Source organism: Melopsittacus undulatus, chromosome 11 (genome assembly GCF_012275295.1).
Source record: "Melopsittacus undulatus isolate bMelUnd1 chromosome 11, bMelUnd1.mat.Z, whole genome shotgun sequence".
In the NCBI taxonomy this organism is placed as follows: Eukaryota; Metazoa; Chordata; class Aves; order Psittaciformes; family Psittaculidae; genus Melopsittacus; species Melopsittacus undulatus.
In genome coordinates this window covers 10,538,904-10,560,269 of record NC_047537.1, presented here as the reverse complement: position 1 = coordinate 10,560,269, position 21,366 = coordinate 10,538,904, and the positions used below count along the sequence as shown (strand labels likewise).

At 53.8% G+C, this 21,366-nt stretch overlaps 1 protein-coding gene across 1 annotated transcript; it reads left to right on the top strand.

Moving 5' to 3' along the window:
• Positions 1-3,717: 3,717 nt before the first annotated feature.
• Positions 3,718-20,010, top strand: LOC101880565 (cholesterol 7-desaturase-like). Its single transcript, XM_034067751.1, has 11 exons — positions 3,718-3,781; positions 4,248-4,386; positions 6,964-7,164; positions 7,322-7,440; positions 11,205-11,393; positions 14,373-14,551; positions 16,365-16,490; positions 16,759-16,878; positions 18,189-18,365; positions 19,461-19,615; positions 19,971-20,010. Exons 1-11 carry the CDS (start codon positions 3,718-3,720, stop codon positions 20,008-20,010), a joined length of 1,509 nt encoding a protein of 502 aa, XP_033923642.1.
• The last annotated feature ends 1,356 nt before the right edge of the window (positions 20,011-21,366 follow it).

Sequence of the window (21,366 nt, the reverse complement as noted above, 5' to 3'; positions counted from 1 at the left end):
GCCCAAGCCTCCTGCCCCCTTCCAGGAGCCCACAACAGTGCTCAGAGCTCCCCTCACATCCTGGGGCCCAGCTCTGAGCTTCCCCAAGCCAGACATGATCTGCCTGTGAAGGCTGCCCCGGACACTTCAGTTCTCAGCACTTCATTCTGTTGATGGGAAGTATTCATGCCTTTGTGAGTGTTTAACTAGCTTCAGGGGCTTCCCAGCCCATGCAGCTCCCATGTGAATGCTTCCAGCTTTGGGAAAACAGAAAAATTAGAGGGCTGCTTTCCAGCTTGCCAGATGTGGCTTTCAAATCAAATGGCTTCAGGTGGAGCTTTGGAGGATGCTGAAGAAGCCAAAGCCAGAGCTGGCCCAGTTTTGTCAATGCAGCGTGTAGGGGCAGGAGCTGAGTGGCACCAGAGCTTCTGCTGCATTTGATGTACTTCACCCCAGGAGCCAGCTGGCAGGTTGGAGCATGGAGCTGGGTGTGCTCCAGCCTCACCAGAACAGATAATTGGTGGTTAGGGCTCAAACAGAAAATCCGGAGCACAGGAATGTGACAGCAAACCTGTGTCCTCCTGTCATGTGTGACTGATACTTGCCAGAAAAAAAACCCAAAACCTTGCTGCTGAGGACAGATAGAAAGATCAATTGCACAATATCTATTATGAAACCAGCCTAAAAAAGAATGGAAACATGATGAAACAAGGCTAAATGGCCCTGGTTCTGATGAGCACACTGTTTTTCTCTCCTTCCCTACAAGTATCTATAATGTTAGTTGCAAGTCAGCATATCTGAAAAGCAAGACACAGTTTCAAGGTGGGCTTCCTGGAAAGACAAGCACACAGGGAGGGTTATCTAGCAAAAAACATCATTGAGTTGTTGTGGCCAACAACCAAGTTCTACAAGGCTTCCTGCAGTCCTGTGGATTGCCTTTTACTTCTCATCCCAGTCACCATGTGAAGTCCCATCTGATCTAATGCAGGGATGTGCTAGAATGCTCCAGTCTTCTCCTTTACCTGTTTTCTACAAACTTTGTGTTTTCCCCTCTTGAAGCAGATGAACCCTCTCTACCATGACCACTGCTCCTGTATGTGTCAAACCTGTGGACAGAAGCATTTCAGCCTTAGAAGGTCAGCTCAGCAAACTCAGAGGCATTAGAAACTGGGGGTAACTATAGCCACTGCTTCAAACCCCAAACAAATGCTTTAGCGTAGCTCAGGTTGCTATGTACCAGCCAAGACTCTCAGTACATCCTGAAAATAAACACAGAGACAACAACCAGCAGAAGGCACAGTTACCTCATCAATGCTCAATTATCTTCAGTTTGCACAACTTATGAAAGCATATCCTGCTTCTTGCACTCTTGCTTCCTCCTTTTCTCTATCCCAGCTGCCTTGGAAGGGTTCCCTGTAGGTCACTGCCCAGCTTTGCCCAAAACAGGACAGCTCCTGCTTCAACACTAGCGCATCTGCCTACCCTGGGAAGAGTGGAGCTCAGCCCCAAGGACAGCACCAGCCCCGTTGCCTTCCAAGGAGGGACAAGAGCTGAGACCCGAGGCCAACACCAGCCCCACTGCCTTCATGGGAGGGGGACAGGATCTGAGCCCCAAGGACAACACCAGGCCCACTGACTGCATGACTTGGGACAGGAGTTGAGCCCCGAGGCCAGCTCTGGACTCACTACATGCCCAGGATGAGGACAAAAGCTGAGCCTCAAGGCCAGCACCAGCCCTGCTGCCTGCCCAGGGGGACAGGATCTCAGCCCTTAGGCCAGCACCAGCTCCTCTGCCTGCAGTGGGGAGATGGGAAGCTGAGCCCTGAGACCAGCACCAGCCCCGCTGCCTGAACAGGGGGAAATAGGATCTGAGCCCCGAGGCCAGCTCTAAACCCGCTACTTGCTCAGGGGGAAACAGGAGCTGAGCACCTAGGCTAGCACCAGCCTGGCTCCCTGCCCAGCTGGGACAGGAGCTGAATCCCGAGGCCAGCACCAGCTCCGCTGCCTGCTCATGGCGATTGGAGCTGAGCACCGAGGCCAGCACCAGCTCTGCTGCCTGCATGACTGGGGACAGGAGCTGAGCACCGAGGCCAGCTCCGGACTCACTGCCTGCCCAGGACAGGGACAAAAGCTGAGTCTTGAGATCAGCACCAGTCCCGCTGCCTGCACTGGGGGAAAAGGATCTGAGCCCTGAGGCCATCTCTAGACTCAGTGCTTGCCCATGGAGCGCAGGAGCTGAGACCTGACGCCAGCACCAGCCCTGTTGCCTTCAGGGGTGGAGACAGGAGCTGAGCCCTGAGTCGAGAACCAGCCCCACTGACTATCCAGGCGGAAACAGCAGCTGAGCCCTGAGACAAGCACCAGCGCCGCTGCTTGCCCAGTTGGGAAAGGAGCTGGGTCCTGAGGCCAGCACCAGCCCCTCTGCCTGCATAGCGGGGGACAGGAGCTTAGCACCGAGGCCAGGTCCGGACCTGCTGCCTGCATGGACGGGGGAACAGGAGCTGAGCCCTGTGCCCAGCACCAGCCCTGCTGCCTGTCCAAGGGGGGATTGTATCTGATCTGTGAGGCCAGCACCAGCCCCACTGCCAGCAGGGCACTGGGCAGGATCTGATCCCCAAGGCCAGCACCAGCCCTAATGCTGGCCCGCAGGCCCATGAACTGAGCCCTGACACTGGCACCAGCCCCACTGCCTGCACAGGGGGACAGGAGCTGAGCCCCGAGGCCATGTCCAGACCTGCTGTCTGCCAAGGGGAGCAGCAGCCGAGCCCTGAGGCCAGCACCAGCTCCGCTGCCTGCCCAGTTGCAACAGGAGCTGAGCTCTGAGGCCACCTCTGGAACCACTGCCTGCATGACTGGAGACAGGAGCTGAGCCTCGAGGCCAGCACCAGCCCTGCTCCTTGCCCAGGGGCATAGGAGCTGAGCCCTGATGCTAGCACCAGCCCTGCTGCCTCCATGGGGGGAAACAAGGGCCTCAGCTACTGTGCCACCCCATGCAGGCCACGGGTCTGATGCTGCTGTCTGGGTTCAGCTTTTGTTTCTCCCCATGGAGGCAGCAGTGCTGGTGCTGGCCTCAGGTCTCAGCTCCTGTCCCCAAGCTTGCAGGTATCAGGGCTGATGCTGGCCTTGTTCTTGAGCTCTTGGCCTCTCACGTAGCAGTGCTGAAGTCAGGGGTGAGCTCCTTGCTGCTAGTGCTGATCCAAGCATATATATATGTTCACACACACACATCCTCTAATCTATCATTTCTTTGTCCATGCACCTTCCATATAAATTTGTTGAATTCATTCAGTCCATCATGTGAGGCTCCATCTCTTACAGCAGTACCTCAGGGCAGGAGGGTGGTGTGTAGTGGTGGCCCTGCTGCTGGCCTTGGGGCTCAGCTCCCGTTTCCCTGCAAGCAAAGCACTTGATGCTTGTCTCAGCTCTGCCCTGGCCTCTCCCTTTGCAGGCAGAGGAGTTGGTTCTCCTCCTGACTTTGTCTCTCCCGGCAGTCTCTGTAGCTGGTGCTGGCCACAGCGCTGCCCTCCTGCTGAGCTCAGCTGAGCACTCAACTCCTCCATGGCTGCCCCACAACCTGCTGGCAGCACAGGAACCCTCACAGACCAGGAGGTGCTGGGCTTTGTACCTGCACTGTTTCCTGGTGCCCCCAGTGAGTCCATGTGGCTCTGCAGGTCAGGCTGCAGCACTGCGACCTGGACTCCTTCATTGAGCCCATAGACAGGCAGCGCATCCAGGGTCATGCTTGTCAGCATCAATGCCTTGAAACTCTCCATGTCAGAGAAGTGCTCCAGCTCCCGAGACAGTCAGGGCTGCAGCAACCGGGGGAGCTGTGGGTGCCTCTGCAGCAGGGACCCCCAGGCTGTGGTTGGGAAGCCCACACAAACCTGGAGCCACCACGTTGGTGCACCTGGGTGATGCTGGCACTGCCAGTGCCCAAGGTCCCTCCTTTGGGCACTGCCCAATGGTGCCGCAGGTACTGGTCTAGGAGTCCTCAGAAGTCCTCAGAAGCCTCAGGGCTGTCAGTGGGGCTGAGCTCCTGCCCCCTGTGCGGGCAGTGGGGTTCGTGCTGGTCTTGGGATATTCTAAATTAAAAAAACAGTGTGTTTAAATCTGCTTTAATTGCAGTGGCATCCAACAGATGCCTATGGAGCACAACAGCTCCCAGCATGCACAGTGGCAGCTCCCAGGCACATCTTAAGACATCGCCACACGCATCCCCCAGCCCTGCACTGGAACATCACCACTCTCACTGCTTATATTGCACCCAGGGACTGCCCTGCCGCAGTCACTCTGTGGTGACGACTCTGAGGACTTCCCAGAGCAGCATCTGGAGGGCAACATTGTGAGGAGAACCAAATCCTCTGTCTTCCAGGAGAGAGCCCAGTGCAGAGCTGAGACCAATGTCAAGTGCTGTGCTTGCCAGTGGGACAGGAGCTGAGCCTGGAGGCAAGAAACAGCCTCATTGCCTGCACGGGCGTCCAGGACCAGAGCAGTGTTGGAACTCAGATCCTATACCTCAGTAAGGAAATTAGGCTGGTGCTGGCCTAGACTCTCAGCTCCTGTCCAACCTTGTGCAGGCATCGGGGATGGATCTGTCCTTGAGGTTCAGCTCCTGTCTCCCTGGGCAAGCAGCGGGTCCGGAGCTCACCTCCAGCCTCATGTCCTCTGCCCTGCCATACAGGCAGCTTCACTGGTGCTGGCCTTGGGGCTCAGCTCTTGTCCCCCTGGGCAGGGAGTGGGGCTGGTGCTGGCCTCAGTGCCAGATCTTGTGTGTGTTGCCCCCCCCCCCCCCCCGCTCCGTGCAAGCAGAGGGGCTGTTGCTGCCCTTGAGGCTCAGCTCCTGTCCTTACTGGGCAGGCAGCGGGTCCTGAGCTGGCCTCGGGGCTCACCTCCTGTCACCTCCATGAAGGCACCGGGGCCAGCACCAGCCCCACTGAATGCCGAAGCTGGGACAGGATCTGAGCCTCGAGACCAGCACCAGCACTGCTGCCTGACAAGGGGGAAACAGAAGCTGAGCCCTGAGACCAGCACCTGCCCTGATGCCTGCATGGGGGGGACAGGAGCTGAGCCCTGAGACCAGCTCCTGGGGGGGACAGCAGCTGAGCCCAAAGAAGAACACCAGCTCCACTACCTGCACAGGCCAGGACAGGAGGTGATCCCCAAAGCCAGCACCACCCCTGCTGCCTGCACGGTTGGGGACTGGATCTTAGCCCCAAGGTCAGCTCTGGACCCAATGCCTGCACAAGGGGGATAGCAGCTGAACCCCGAGGTCAACACCAGCCCCGCTGCCTGCCCGGTAAGGAGAGGAACTGAGCCCCGAGGCCAGCAGCATCCCCAGTTTCTGCACAGCTGGGGACAGGAGCTGAACCCCGAAGCCAGCACCAGCCCCACAGCCTGCCCAGGGGGACAGGAGCTGAGCTCCGAGACCAGCACCAGCCCTGCTGCCTGCCTGCAGTTACTCCTCCATCCACAGCAGCCCCATCCGGCACTGCTGCCACAGCTGTTGCAGACTCATTCCCGGGCACCTCAAGCACTTCCCTGTCTGGTTGAGTCCAGACTGTCCCGGCTTTTTCCCGTCTGCCACCCCAGGTAGCAGGAAGATTTGCTGCAGGAGGAGGGAGAGGCTGTGGCTGAGCCTCTGTTCCCCACTGGGCAGAGGCTGCCCACGGTAGGGCCCGGTGCCCTCGGAAGCAGGCCAGCAGCTCCCAGGCCTTCTGCACACAAGCCAAGAAGCCGCCCTGTGGGTGATGCTTGAGACAGCCAAAGGAGCTGGGCCAGCAGCAGACCCTCAGGATCAGAAGGCTCTGCTCTGCACCCAGAAACCTTCCTCAGACTCCTGAGCATGACAGAAAGCATCTGGCATTGCTATGCTCTCCATGCTTCCTTTTCTTACCTGTCCTGCTGCTCACCTCACCTTTCCCTACCAGTTCTGCTGGGCCCTGATGCCTTTGGTGTCAGTCTGGAGGGAGGGGATGAAATCCACAGCCATGGGCCATGGTCTCCCTCCAGCCCCTCAGAGGCATAGGGCAGGATTGTACTAATCCCTTATATCAAGAGATAATGCTGGGCTCTGCTTCAGTACTTGAAATCACTTGCTTTTTGGGGTTCTCTTCACTTAGCGGAAGCAAACTGAGACAGGCTGTTCACCTTTCAGGCACTGAAAGCTGCTCTAAGGGTCTGCGGGTATACCCCCAGAGCATCTCCATGCCCTTCCCTTCACTTGCCAGAGTTGCAGCTTTCTTCCCGTTCAGACAGGACTCACAGCCTGCCCCTCTGCGAGGGATGTCTGTTTACTCCCAACTGTTGTATCCAGTCTCCTGCGTAACTACATTGGCATTCTTCCTCTACAACAGGTTTCCAATAGGTCATGTAAATATTTACCCAAACTTTACTCAAAGCCTTCAAGAAGTTCACCCTGTCTGAACTCGCTCTTTCAAGTCGCTCCCTTTGCTTCAGCCACAGTCCCACGTCTGTGTACTTCGCAGTTCTCAGTTTCTCAGCTCTACAGTGGGTATCTTGGGTTGCTGCTTCTCATAGAAATTTCTGACTACGTCTCCATGGCAGGAGATGAACCTGTGCAAATCAAGTGCTACTTTTCTGCATCACTTTTCCAGCCAGCTGGCATGCCCCAACAGCCCAGCCTTAGCTTTGCCATGGTTTATCCTCTCTGAAAGAAGTTCTTCCCTGTGAGGGTGCTGAGGTGCTGGCAGTGTTCAAGGCCAGGTTGGACACAGAGGTTTGGAGCAAGCTGCTCCAGTGGAAGGTGTCCCTGACTGTGGAAGGGGTTGGAGCTGGAGGAGCCAAACCACTCTGGGATTCTGTGATCATTTTTCCCTATGTGCAAGTGGAGTTCCCTCTGCTGCAGCTTGTGCTCGTTGCCTTTTCACTGTGTACAGAAGAGCCCTGTATGCTGCACCCCCGAGGTAACTGCCCTAGGAGGCTGCAGCTGGACTCCCCCATTCAACCCTCTTGCCCCCGATAAAGCAACCGCTTCCCTCCGCCCCTCCGATCCCCGGGGCAGAGCAGCGCGTCCCCTCCGGGTGTTCCCGGCTGCATTCCAGGGGAGATCCCCTGTGGGGTGTCGGCTGTGTCCCCGCCCCCCCTCTCCCATGGGGCACCTCCCCGGCCGCTCTATAAGGGGTGGCGGCGGCGGCACCGGCTGCGCTATGGGGAGCGGGTGGTGCGGTGCGGCGCTGCTGGCTGCGGGGCCGGGGCGAGGGGCGCTGCTCTTCCTCCTCCTTCTCCTCCTCCTCGTTGTGCTGCTCCTGCTGGGCTGCTCCCGGCCGCTGTCGCTGCGGCGCGGTCCCGGGCGGGTGGGGTACGTGCCATGCCCCGGGCTGAGCCGCGCCCGCCGCGCCCGCCGCCCCGGTGCCCCGCCGCCGCCCTTCCCCAACGGCTGGTACCGGCTGCTCGACTCGGAGCAGCTGCCCCGCGGCGCCGCCCGCAGCCTCGCCCTGCTCGGTGAGTGCCCGGCACCGCATCACCCCCAGGGCAGGGGGGCGGGAGCTGGGCGGAGTGCGGGGTACGGCACACATCCCCCGGGAACGGGGCTGGGGCACCGGGCATCCCTGCCTGCGCACGAGGCATCCGGCGCAGCGCTGGCACATCCCGCCCAGCCGGTGTCTGCACCAGGACATCCCCGCCAGGGCATCAGGGCATGTACCCGGGCATCCCTGCTCTGGTATTCCTGCTGGGGAGCTGGGTCATCCCTGCCCACACACCCCCACTGGCACATCCTCACATGGGTATCCTCACCTGCACTCTGTGTGCAGGACATCCCTCCCAGGACATCCCTGCCTGGCGGCTCTCCTGTGGCAATGCCACAACTCTGCCTGAGCATCGCTGCCAGGGCAGCCCCGCCAGCACCAACATAGGAGCACCAAGAGTGTCACAGTCTGGGCCTTTTCAGGGGCTCTGATTACCCCAGTGGGGCGCTGGGGACATCATGGCACAGGGTCTTCAAGAGTGTGCAGGGCTTCCCTGTCTTGGCTTCTTGCTCTGGGACACCAGAGCATCTCACTGCCTCCCCAGGCAACAAGGTGGCCTTGGGGTGTGTTATATCGTATTCTTTCTACAATTGCTGCTTATTTTCCATAAAATAAATAGCCTAATTTAGTAAGAAACCATCAGTATGAGGCTGTTAATGTTCTAACGTTCACCTGCAACAGAATTTTCATGTATCTTAGGCCAGGATGCCGTCCTTCCAAGTGGAGACACATGAGATTTGAGGCACAACCAGAGCAAAGATCAGCATCTCCTCTGGCTCTGCTGGCTCCAGAGTGCAAAGGCAGGAGGCAAAAGCAGTGCTCACTCAGGAGCCCTGGGTGAGGTTCTTGGACAGCCCAGGAGTGTGGCCAGACCCTTGCCCATGAGCACTGCTTCAGACCTTCAAGGCAGAAGAGCTCCAGCCTGCCTGCACAAAGGAAAGGTCCAGAGGTGGCACCTTCTTGGGATAAATTAGTCTTAAATCTGGTGGGTGAAGCACAAGGCTGAAATGCTGCTTCTTGGTGCCCTGCTGCGAGTGCTGTAGCTGCAATGCTCTGGTCTGCCCCGTCCAAGGCTGCTCCTCTATGTTTCCACACTGCTGCTATTCCTGGGGAACGTGTAACACAGGCAGAAACCTTTTCCCTGCCTTCCCCCTCAGGTCAGGTAGAGAGGCATGTTAGAGACTGAACAAAATGCTGATGCTTCAGAATGAATCCCTGTTACCTGGGGCAGGGGGAAGGACCAGCACCTCAGGTGCCTCCACTCCCTTGTGCCTGCTGCCAGCAGAGGTGTGGAGCCTTCCAGAAAGCCTGCAGGGGTAACAGAGCCAGGTGTTCTGGTAAGGAGGGATCTCCAGGCACTGGAGAACAGCTCATTTGTTCCAGGTATCAGAAATAGTCCTTCTAGAAAGGAAAGGCTGGAAAGATTGCAGGGTTTTCTTTTCTTTGCCCAGACCACAGAACTTCAGTCAAGGAAGTTGATTCCTTCACTGGAAATTGGAAAGGAAAGTGGTTGTGGGTGGGATAGCTCCCAGTGTCACTTGTCGGCAGTGTGGCTGCACAGGAAATCACAGAACTTGGCTCCCAGTTTAGTTTGCTCTTATTTCCCACTAGCTGAGCTTTAAGTTACAGCAACTGCTATATGGAGCAGATTTCAGAAGCTATGAAATCTGAATACTTACATGCATAACCTGAAGCACAGTATGGAAGAGAGGACCTGGCCTTCAACTGAGTGGCCACGTGTGTGAACAGCCCCCAAGTGCTTCTGAGCTCCCAGACCAGCCATGTCCCCTTCCAAGGAGGACAAGGCTTGTGGAGACACTGAAGCAGGTCTGGCTTTGCCTTCAGGACAGGTCACCAATAAGCAGCCTTTCTCCTTGCATCTGCTGGCAGGGCTTTGGGTGCTGGCAGGGCTGCAGCACCCCCAGAGCAGCAGTGTGCCAGGCCAGGAAGGAGTCTGGCATCTCTTCCGTCCCTGCAGGAAGAGCATTCCTTTAGGTGATCCTGCGGCAATGTCATCCAGCTGTGGTTGCCTTGCACAGCTGGTTGGAGCACTGCCGTGACCAGATCTATAGCTCCAGCCCTCTACTGGCAGTGCTGCCCTGGGGCAGAGGGGAAGAAGGTGATCTCAGAACTGAGCAGGGACAGATCCCAGCCTGGCAAACCTCACCAAGCACAGGGAATCAGTCCCAGTGATAGAGAAAAGCAAGTCTGAGTGCTGGGGCAATGCAGGCCCAGCTCCTCCAGCACCAGTTCTCCATTCCCTGCATGGAACAGGGTCAGGGGCTCCCTGTGCATCACCACAAAACTCCCTTTTCCCAGGGAGATGTCCGTGCTCTGGGTCACAGCGCCCTGCAGCCCCTGCCCGAGGAAGGAATTTGCTGTTGTGCTGAGGTGTGGATGGCTCAAGAGCAAGAACTCAAGCGGTTCAAGAGCAAACAGGTGAAGGGCTTCTCCTTCCAGCTACCATTCCCAGTGAACCCTGAAATACAGGAGCCCATGCACTCTCCTCAATGCTTTGCTGGCAAAGGGATGGGAATTGAGTTCTTAATTGCAGGCATTGCTCTTCTCTGTGTATCTCTCCCTTAGTTTAGGAAGCATCCTAAATCTTTAAGCATTTTTGTGAGGGTACTTTTTATCCTGCGGCTGAAACTGGCTCCAAGAACTCAAAACCCAAAGCCCCGAGGGTTAAAGCTATGAGAGTTTAGTGATGATCAGGAGAAATTATGCTTCCCCAGGCTGGAACAAGGTGATGCCCTTCGGCTGGGATGTTTCTGTGCTACAGCAGCCCCTGGGGACACGGGTGAAGGGCGCTTCACCCCTCGGGGATGGCTCTTAAACCCGGCAGCGAGCTGATGGCCACCACACCATGGGCATTTGCCGCAGCAGCTGCCACCCCAGTTTTGCACAGCCCTTTCCGTCCTGGTTGGCAGCTGCCTGGTGCCACCTCGTGGTTAAAGAACCTCTCCGGTTATTTCTGTCTGACAGAAACCCTCCAGCATTCATCTTCAGCAGGATGTTTCTGCATGCCTTTGCACAGGCAGATACCTGCAGTGTTGGGTCAGAGCACCGGTAGGTGCTGCCTGTGCAGGGGCCAGTGTGTCTTCAGAGCATCCTGACATCATTAAAGTTGAAGGGACCTCTGGGATCATTAGTGCAACCATCTGCCAGGGCAGGGCCACGCAGAGCAGGTCACACAGGAGCATGTCCATGGTGGGTTTGGGATGTCTCCAGAGAGTGAGACTCCATAACCCCCCTGGGCAGCCTGTGCCAGGGCTCTGCCACCCTCAAAGGAAAGTTCTTCCTCATGTTGAGGTGACACTTCTCATGTTTTAGTTTATGGTCATTGCTCCTCATCCTGTTGCTGGGCACCACTGAAAGAGGCTGCACCATCCTCCTGGCACCCGCCTTTGAGATACTGATCTATCTGCATTGACGGGGTCCCCTCTCAGGCTGCTCTTCTTCAGACTAACCAGGCCCAGCTCCTGCAATCTCTCTTCATAAGAGAGAAGCTTCAGGTCCCTGATCTCCTTGTTGGTCTCTGCTGGACCATCTCCAGCAGCTCCTTGTCTTTCTTGTTCTGAGAAGCCCAGAACTGGACATAGTACTTCAGATGTGGCCTCACCAGGGTTGAATAGAGGGGGAGGAATCACCTCCTCGACCTGCTGGCCACAGCTCTTCCCTGGTTCCCCTCATGCAGGAACAGCGTTTTTACACTCGCACCCTCCCCTGTTTCTGCAGGAGAACAGCTCGCTGCGTTTCGCACCCAGGATGGCCAGGCCTTTGTGGTGGATGCTTACTGTCCTCACCTTGGAGCCAACCTGGCTGCTGGTGGCCGCGTTGTGGGCAACTGCATCGAGTGCCCGTTCCATGGCTGGCGCTTTCGGGGAGAAGATGGAAAATGCACCAGCATCCCCTATGCTGGAAAAGGTGAGGGAGCATCACCAAGATCTGCGGAACCATGAGTGTCCAGTGTGCCCTCATCAAAAGGGAAAGTGATCTTTATAATAACTCCCCCTTCATCCTGCTCCCCTATTTCATACAGCACCTTGTTTCCTCCTGAGCTGTCTATGTTGGGGCATAATGTTTCATTATGGAATAGGCCTTTCCTATGGAAGAAGATAGCTGGCTCTTCAGTTAAATAACCACCTGTCTTGACTTTGACAGTCCCACAACTCTTGAGTTCAGCAGTCAGGGTGTAAAAGAAGCTTTTTAACTCTTGAGTGAGCCATTGCAGCAGCAGGGATGGATCCTGAGGAATTACTGGGGTTCAGGTATCATTCTGTGCTCTATAGTGACAACTTGTATCACATCAGTGCTTAAATGTGTCACGTTAGCATGACAGAATGGCCTCTCAATGACAGTTTTGTCTCCTTTTAAGGCTTGAAGGGAACTTTTGGTTGGAATCCAGGAAAGCTCATCACAAACCTTTCAGATATGTTTTGTGTTGACTGTGTAGGAAGAATGTCTTACTTAATGTCTGACTTAAAGTTCATGTGTAACAATTAGCTGATCTGGCTGCACCAAGTAGTTTAAATCACCAATTGTAGATGTTGCTGAAACCAGAAAACTAACCTTGAATTTGGCTTGTTATTTTGTCTTAGTTATTTTCTTGGGAAGTTCAGCTTTCTCTGACTGGGATTGATTGGGATGGCAATGAAAACATTGAGTGCAGCAAAAGTCAGTCTTTCTACTAAACAGACTGTTTTTCCCAAAGTGACAGAAACGTGGCATATATATGGATAAGGTAAACAATTTATAGTTGTGCCAAACAGCAATTCCTGGGGTTTTGTGTGTTATTTTCAGACAGAGTATTAATACTGTCTTTTTTCCCCGTGTGTACTTAAATCAAGAGCTTCATGGAAGTGAAAATTTGGTTCCAAGCAATAAGCAATGATGAGTTCCAGCACAAAATGAGAGTGAATGTTCTGGACATACTCAAGGGTTTGCCAAGATGCAGTTTCATCTGAAACATCTGTATTCAAAGTCATTGTTACGCACAGCTATTGAATGAACAAAACTGCACAGAGCTGCCCTGCTCCCACACAAACAAATGTGTCAGGGTGATTTAAACAAATATAAAAGCCACCTGTGCTTGTGCAGGTCACTGTGATGGAGAAAGATTTTGGAGACTCAGATGTGCAGCTCCCCCAGCACTAGGCTTGCAGGGGACCGACAGTGAAGGAGAGCCACAGATCTCAGTGTGCTGCCAGATGGAGCTGGGGAAGGGTCCAGAGCACAAGTCCTGTGAGGAGCAGCAGATGGAACTTGGGGTGCTCAGCCTGAAAAAAACGAGGCTCAGGAGACACCTGATGGCTCCCTACAAGTGCCTGACAGGAGGATGGAGCCAGGAGGGGCTGGGCTCTGCTCCCAAGGAACAAGGGATGGGACAAGAGGAAACGGCCTCAAGCTGCACCAGGGCAGGTTTAGATGGAGCTGAGGAACAATTCCTGCCCCAGAGGGTGCTCAGGCATTGGAACAGGCTGCCCAGGGCAGGGCTGCAGGCACCATCCCTGCAAGTGTTCACACAGCGTGGAGATGAGGCCTCAGTGCCATGGGTTAGGGGTGGCCTTGGCAGGGCTGGGCAATGGTTGGACTGGATGAGCTTAAAGATGATTTCTAATCTAAATGATGTTGGAGCGAGGCCAGAGGAGGCCATGGAGATGCTGCAAGGGCTGCAGCAGCTCTGCTCTGGAGCCAGGCTGAGAGAGCTGGGCTGGGGCAGCCTGGACAAGAGAAGGCTCCTGAAGGGGAGACCTGAGAGGAGCTCCAGTGCCTAAAGGGGCTGCAGGAAAGCTGGAGAGGGGCTTGGGACAAGGGCCTGTAGGGACAGGCCAAGGGGAATGGCTTGAACCTGCCCAAGGGGAGACTGAGCTGAGCTCTTAGGCAGAAGCTGTTCCCTGTGAGGGTGCTGAGGCGCTGGCACAGGGTGCCCAGAGAAGCTGTGGCTGCCCCATCCGTGGCAGTGTTCAAGGGCAGGTTGGACCCAGGGGCTTGAAGCAAGCTGCTCCAGTGGAAGGGGTCCCTGCCTGTGGCAGGGGTTGGAGCTGGAGGAGCTTTAAGGTCCCTTCCAACACAAACCAGTCTGGGATTCAAGGACTACATGAGGCAGGTGACGTCCTTTTCACAATTTAATGAGTTGCATCTCACCCAAAGTACAAGATTTTCTCAGTCAGAAATCACGGTGATGATCTCCTCCTGCTCCCTCTGATATTCATTGACTGAAAGAGAAATATAATTTCTCCTGTTATTTCACCACCAATGTGACTGTATAAGGCTGAATAATAAGGAAGCACTTTCCTCTGCACTTGTTTGTTTGCAAACCAGAAAGCCATGAAGACAAAAGCCCTTCAATCCAGTAGAAACTCAATTTTTTGACAACTGGGTAAATATAAACACCAAAATTCATGTCACTGGACAGAGCAGATCCGTTCTTAAAGCAACACATTATACTGCAGTATTGTAACAGAGAATGACTTAAGAGGTAGAGACACCTTTTACTCTCTGCACACCTCTAATTAAAAGCATCTCCTTTTAGCTCTTAGAAACTTGAGGAGGGTCCATCGATGCAGGAGGCATTTACTGATTTGAACAGTTTTAAGAGCAGTGCAGGAGGCTGCAGAGCTGCCTGCCCTGCTTCTTCCTTTATCAAACTTCGTGAGTTTTGAAAGCTCACGAAAAGAGCAACTGAAATAAAAGTGATGTAAGCAAACTCACCTGGGAATTGTAGAGGCTGCTGTCATTCTTCAGCAGCCTGGAAGCTGGAAAAGTCTCACAAGAGAGACTGTGCCACATGACTTTCTCCCATAAAGATAACCTCTGAGCCATGGCTGAGGACAAGGTGACCCTTAGTGCCAGCATCAGCTTTGGAAATGCTGCTTTTAACTGAGTCTTTTCTGTGCTCCCCAGTGCCAGACTTGGCGAGGGTCCGGACATGGCCGTGCTGCGAGGTGAATGGGATGCTGCTGGTCTGGTATCACTGCGAGGGGCTCAGGCCCACGTGGGCAGTGCCTGAGCAGCGTGAGATCATCACCAAGGAGTGGGTGTTCCGTGGGCAGACGGAGCACTTTGTTGATGCACACATCCAGGTAGGGAGCCTGGTTCTTCTGTGGAGAATGTCCATGGTCCATGCTTGGGTCCTCTCCCATAAACCAGTTCAGGAGCATCTCCTCCCAGGCTGAGAGAGCTGGGCTGGGGTAGCCTGGACAAGAGAAGGCTCTGGAAGGGGAGACCTGAGAGCAGCTCCAGTGCCTAAAGGGGCTGTAGGAAAGCTGGAGAGGGGCTTGGGACAAGGGCCTGTAGGGACAGGCCAAGGGGAATGGCTTGAACCTGCCTGAGGGGAGACTGAGCTGAGCTCTTAGGCAGAAGCTGTTCCCTGTGAGGGTGCTGAGGCGCTGGCACAGGGTGCCCAGAGAAGCTGTGGCTGCCCCATCCGTGGCAGTGTTCAAGGCCAGGTTGGACACAGGAGCTTGGAGCAGCTGCTCCAGTGGAAGATGTCCCTGCCCGTGGCAGGGGTTGGAGCTGGATGAGCTTTAAGGTCCCTTCCAACACAAACCATTTCATGATCCATGAATTAACCAGGCCCTGCCTGCACTCAGTGTCATCACTGCTACTGGCAGAGCTCAGTCCTAGAAATACACCCTGTGCCATACCGAGATTATGGCATATGTTCCCCAAACACGGTTTGTGAGCTTCTCAAGCAGGGAGCAGATGTTCTGGGTACTTAAAAGGAATCTGTTAATTTGCTTTGACTTATAACTGATGTAATTTTAAAAAAGATTCTCTCCCAACTGTGGCACTTACTGTCAGGAGGCTTTTGAGCTCATCACTCACTGAAATGGGAATGCAGTTACTTTGCTGTTAATCTTCATAAGTACCATCATATGCTGAGAAATGTGCCATGGAGAACAAAGTGATTCTTGTCTCCATTACCCTTCAGTGGAAATCAGGTGGAAAAAGGGAACTGGTGTGTGGTATTTAATGGAAGGGTCCACAGGCGGGTCCTGCAGGGGCAGCCGCAGATGGGGAGCAGTGGGAGGCAGTGGCAGGTTTGAAGCTGGGCAATCCCTGGAGGTCCCTGGGAGGTTTTCATGTGCTTTCCACTGAGCAGAACACTTCTGTGTATAAAACTCAGTGACAAAAAAGACCCTTCATCCAGAGTGCGTTCCTCTCTGAGGCAGCGCCTGCCTGCTGACTACATCATGACTGAGGTGAGTGGGTGAGAAAGGAATGGGGAGATTTGAAGAAGTGAAGGTGCAATAGGCACAGGAGATACAGCTCTGGGAGTGTGTAGAGATGTGAGAGGCAGGGAGAGTCTGGGAGATTGATGGGATAGTAGTATTTGTTTCATGCCTGCTTTCAGTGCAGGCCACTGAAGGCAGGTCTCAGCTGTGGCCAGTCTGTGCTACTTGCAAAGCTAGTGGGAAGCTGCTGTATTTGACTAATACAGCAGTTAAAACTTCTCAAGAAGTGCCATATTATGAGCAGGTTGATGGGGCTGGGAGCTTTAAGAGTATGTGAAAGCTACTTTGGAAGCACATACACAAAAATGTTTTATTCCTTCCAATTATTACAGGGGTAAAGGAGGGGTTTAACTGGAGTCCCAACTGCCTCAGAAGTTAACAAGCATAGACTTCTTTGGGACCAGTTCTTGACTGGTGTATAGGAATAATTTGAACATGAAGCTCTGAAAATTCAGGGTTCATTTTAAGCTCAATCTGTGCTGAGGCCTCTTCCTCCACACACTTGGTTGCTTCTCACCGCTCCATGTCCCTGAGAGCATCTCTGCTGTGCCTGGGGCAGTATGCCCTGCCCTGTGCTGTGGTCACCCTGCTGCTGTCAAGTACAGGCAGCTCCCACCCAGGTCAGCTCTTGCCAACGACAACTTATTCCCCTTGGCAGGAAATCCCAGAGAATGCAGCTGACTCGGCTCACCTGGCTTTCCTCCATGGACCAGCCATTCTGGGCGGATCTGACCTGAGATACACGAGGTCCAAGCTGTGGGATTTTATGAAGCACAACTGGAAGGTAAGACTCCAGCTCTCCTCTAAGCCATGAGGAGGTCAAGTCTTTCAAACCAGGCCCCATTTCTGTTTTAAAGCACCAGTCCCACCTCACCTCCTCTGCTGCAATGCTTAATCTTCAGGTCCAGTCTCTTTCTTGTGTCTGGGAGTTTTTGCTGCACTCCCTCATCTCTACTCATCTCTAGATGGTCTTCACAGCCAGCTCTTGTCACCATTTCTCTGCTAGTGTACCCTATCGCTTGCGCTGAGCTGATCTTTCTCCATCCCTCCAGGCAGAGTGGTGGCCGGAGCCAGAGCCCAACAAGCATTGCTCCCGGATGCTGCTGCAACACACTGCAACCTTTTTTGGGAAGCATTTCTCCCTGATGGATTTGACAGTTTCAGCCAGGCAGGTATGTCCCATGCTAAGGGGTTTTGTCACCTGAAAGGCTGAGTCCTTGCCTGTCCTGCCCAGAGTCGCCTTTCCTACCATATGCATAGATGCACAGTCCAAAAACTACACACAGGCACTGGGGCTGCTCCACTGCTGGGCAGGATGGAGAAAGGGGGGGTTCATAAGGACTGCTGTGCTCACAAAAGATGGGAATAAGAAAAAGCTGGTACCTGAGCAGACCCTGGTGACAATCCTGAGGGACCTTCCTACCATGATGTCACAGCTCAGAGTCACAGACCAGCTTGGGTTGGAAGGGGCCCAAAGGAAGGTGTATGTGCCCATAGCAGGGGATTGGAACCAGATGATCTTCAGGTCCTTTCCAACCCAAACCACTCTGTGATTCTGTATTACAAACTCAGAACAATACAAAACAAACCATGGTACAAAACTTTGATAAGAGATGAATCTCACTGTAATTAGGGAATTATCATGAAGTGGACGTTGACTGTATGGTCAATTCCTTGATCTGTGCTATTTAGCACTGATATCGATGAACAGGAGAAAACAAAAAACATTAAAATAACCTTACAAAGAGTGTGCACAACCAGACATTAAAGTAGTAAATGAAGTAGCCAAAAACCTCAACAATTTCTGCACTCCTTCAAAGAAACAAGTATGACCACGCAGCTGCATGTCTGCATGCACATCAGAGAGCACAGAACAAGTACTTCATGTCATGCCAGATAGAAAGCTGAACCTGGTTTCAGCTAAAACTGAAGTGACTGTTGTAGCTGCAAAGGAAAAAGCCAGAGTAGGAGCAGGGATGTTGTATTACCTGCACACTGTATTGCAACTGCTGTTATTGAGATCAGAGCCCAGGACTGGTGCCAACAATTCAATAAGGCTGCTCATGACCTGAAGGTAATTCAGTGATGAACAAGACCAAGTGAAAACTTGGAAGCATTTCCTGCAAGATTAGAGTTTAAATTTGGGGAAATCAGTCAAGCACTGGAAACCCTCCTGAATTCCCATGGACCCACAGTAAAGGCACCCAGCCTGGACACGTCCATAGGTGACCCAGGCCAATGCGGGCTGCCTGGCTCTGCTGGATCTGCCCTGACCTGGGGAGCACCAACAAATAGTAAGTGTTCTGTGCATCCTGAGGCATAGCATTGGCTTTGTGCCTATTATCTGGTGAAAAGGCAGAGTAAAGGGAGACTTGAGCACAGCCTGGGAGACATCTCAGGCAGGTCTGAAGCTATGGTAGTTGCTGTACCAGAGGGCTGGACACTGGGGGCTTTTCCTTGAGGATGCTCTGTTGCTCTGCAGGTAGGGCCAGGACTGGTTTTCCTGCTCTTTGAACACACTTTCTTGGGCCGTGGGATCATCCTGCAGACAGTGACACCCCTGGAGCCTCTCCTGCAGAATGTGGTCCACAAAATCTACTACCAGAAGAACATTCCAGCCATAATCCCCAAGTTCATCCTGAGAGCAGAGTGCATCCAGGTAAAGCCTCTGAAGAACAGCGGCCAAAGGTGGCTCCCTGGAGCTTGGTGGCCAAGAACTGTGAGAATGAAGAGCAGTTACTGAAGTGGGCTCAAATACACGTGGCAAAGCACTTGTGGGCAAGTTCCTTTCAGAGCTTGGTTTGAGCTTTAATTTTTGGTAGTCCCAAAAATGAAAGGGGAGGTTTAGTAAAGAGGGTCCCTGCAGTGGGTTACCTGTTGAGGGTGGCAGAGAGGTGCTGTCCCTCTCCTGTGGATGGGGAACTGGGGCACAAGGATTGGGCAGCCTGTCCCAGGCTGCAGGAAGCCTTCAAGGGAACTAGTAACTGCATCCAGCATACCAGGAAGGTGCTGTAAGATTATCCTATCTCCTTTGATGAGAACCGTGCCAAGAAATACTCCTATTGCTAAATTATCATGAGATTTGACAACTCCTACCCCTCCTCACAGAGTTTTTTCAGGTCCTTTATCACAGGGATTCATGGAAGTGATGGGAGGTCATTCTGGAGCTCTCTAATTCAATACCTCGGTTGGGATGGCTTGTCGGATTCAGGTCAAACATGGGCCTCCTCCTTCAAACCAGAGAGGGTTTCACTGGTACTACAGTAAAAATTGCCAAAAGATGATTTCAGATGCCAAAAAACCTACCCCAGGTCAAACTTAGCTGAGCTAAGGCTCACGCTGTATAAATGCTGGCTCAATGTTTTGCATCCTACTAATGTGAATGAGCCTCACTTATTTCTGCAGACTTCTTCACAAAGCAAAACTGCATAATCTTACTCCGTGTCTGAGCAGTGTTTAAGATGCAGATGCTCAGTTTGTAATGCCCTGGTTGCCTGGAACTTCGGGTACAATGGGGCCAGTCTAAGCTGAAAATGGATTCTTGTTTCGGAGCCGTAATGGGTTGAGTATTGGCTGAGAGTGCAGACAGTGCTGTAGCACTACCAGTTACAGATACCATGAGCAGGCGCACGCTGGTCATTTGGGAGAAGTCAACACAATGTGCAGGTAGCTCACGCAGAACTAGGAAGTGGTCTGAACTACTGCGAGGTAGTTCAGCATCACCCCCTGACCGAGACCATTCTTTTCCCCCCAGTTTGAGCGGGATATAACCATCTGGAATAACAAACAGTACCTGCCCAAGCCACTACTCATCAGGGAGGACTCCAGCATCCAGAAGCACCGGCGCTGGTATTCCCAGTTCTACAGTGAGAAGAACACAAGGCCCCCTGCGCCGAAGGACCTGGAGTGGTGAGGACCCTGCTGCCCACTGTGGCCAGAGGCTCTCGGGTGCCTCCTGCCCACCCTCCCTGGTGGCAGCAGTGCTGGGCAGCAGTGATTGGTGTAACCAATATTGGTACTGGAACGGGGAGCAGAGCCTGAGCCTTGATGAGCCTCTTCTATCTTCCATGCTCAGGGCACCAAAGCTCAAAGGGTGTAATCTGCTTGCTCTTGTACCTGTGCTACAATGTATGAACTGAGTGTGAGCTTAAAGTTGCCAGAGCTGCCTTTAAAATGCCCTTTTCTTTCGCTGCTGCTGTCATTTTGAGTAGCTACATGAAGAGCTTTTCTTGTGGTCTTTTATGACTGACGTGTCTTTTCCCAGGCAGGCCCAGTGTTGCTTTAACCTGCTGAGGGGAGAATGAGATGAGCTCTTAGGCAGAAGCTCTTCCCTGTGAGGGTGCTGAGGTGCTGGCACAGGGTGCCCAGAGAAGCTGTGGCTGCCCCATCCCTGGCAGTGCTCAGGGCCAGGTTGGACACAGGGGCTTGGAGCAGCTGCTGCAGTGGAAGGGGTCCCTGCCTGTGGCAGGGGTTGGAGCTGGAGGAGCTTTAAAATAATTTCCAATACAAACCAGGCTGGGATTCTGTGATTCTGCAACATCACCTTAGCTGGAACAGACTTCAGGTCTCCAGGAGAGCCTTGGCTGATGACTGCATGGCATCAGAGGTGTGACTGCAAAGCCCACAGACATAGAACATCTTCCTTCTCTGGCAGCAGACAGGGCAGTGTGGGTTTTAGCTGCCCACCATGCCCTTACCATACCAGTCAGCTACCACACACCTACTGAGCTCTTGCATGAGTCAATTCCTCATGGAACTAGTGCACCTAACTGTGAAGAAGGGGGTCTATCCTGGTGCCCAAATCACTTTGACCACAACTCTGCAGGTCAAGGATGTGAATAAGATCCTGCTGTGGTAGCCCCTGAATTCCAGCAATACCCTGGGTACATGGTTGGCTGTTAAAGCTCTCTCATGGTAAGACTGTCACTGTCACTGTGCTCAGAAGCGGAGCTAACACATGAACACTGGCTGCAAGTCTGACAAACCCTGGTCTAGATTCTGCTGTGCTTTGTGTCTGCACACTCTGTATTAAAGGGCTAAATCCTGCAATCCCCATAGGCAGAGTCTGTGTTGTACAGGTTGCAGGACCCTGCAGTTACTCTGTGCCAAGAGCCAGCAAGAGCAAATGCTCCTATCCAGGAGGTCTCCAAGGTGCTGGGAGCTGCCACCCTCACACGCTGTGTGCCCACCAGCGCCAATTCTGCTCTCTACTGAGGCTCGAGCTTCCTTCTTCACCACTGACCTGGACTGGGAGCAGGAATGTGTCCCCCCAGCCCTGTGCCAGTGCAGAGCCCATCGTCCACCCTGGTCACCTACTACAAGCTGGGCCCTCCCCGTTCACACCTCGCTATCACCCTGTCACTGGCTCACTAGGAGCTGCTCTCCTGTTCTTGGGTTGTTCTTCACTGTTTTGTGGGTCTCCTTGCCTGGGAGAAGTGATTCTGCAGCTGGGCCCTGCTGTCCTGCTTGAGGGGCCACAGGGAATCTCCAACAGGGAACTAGAGGACACAGCAGGAGCTTGGACAAGGAGCATTGCCCAGCTCAGTCTGAGCCTCTACATCTTAGTGGCCCTGACCAGCCTCACCCGTGGGGTTCATCTACTCCCGGCCTATGGCCCCAGGGCCCCTTTTCTGCTCAGTTCTGGACCTTCAGTCCCTGTC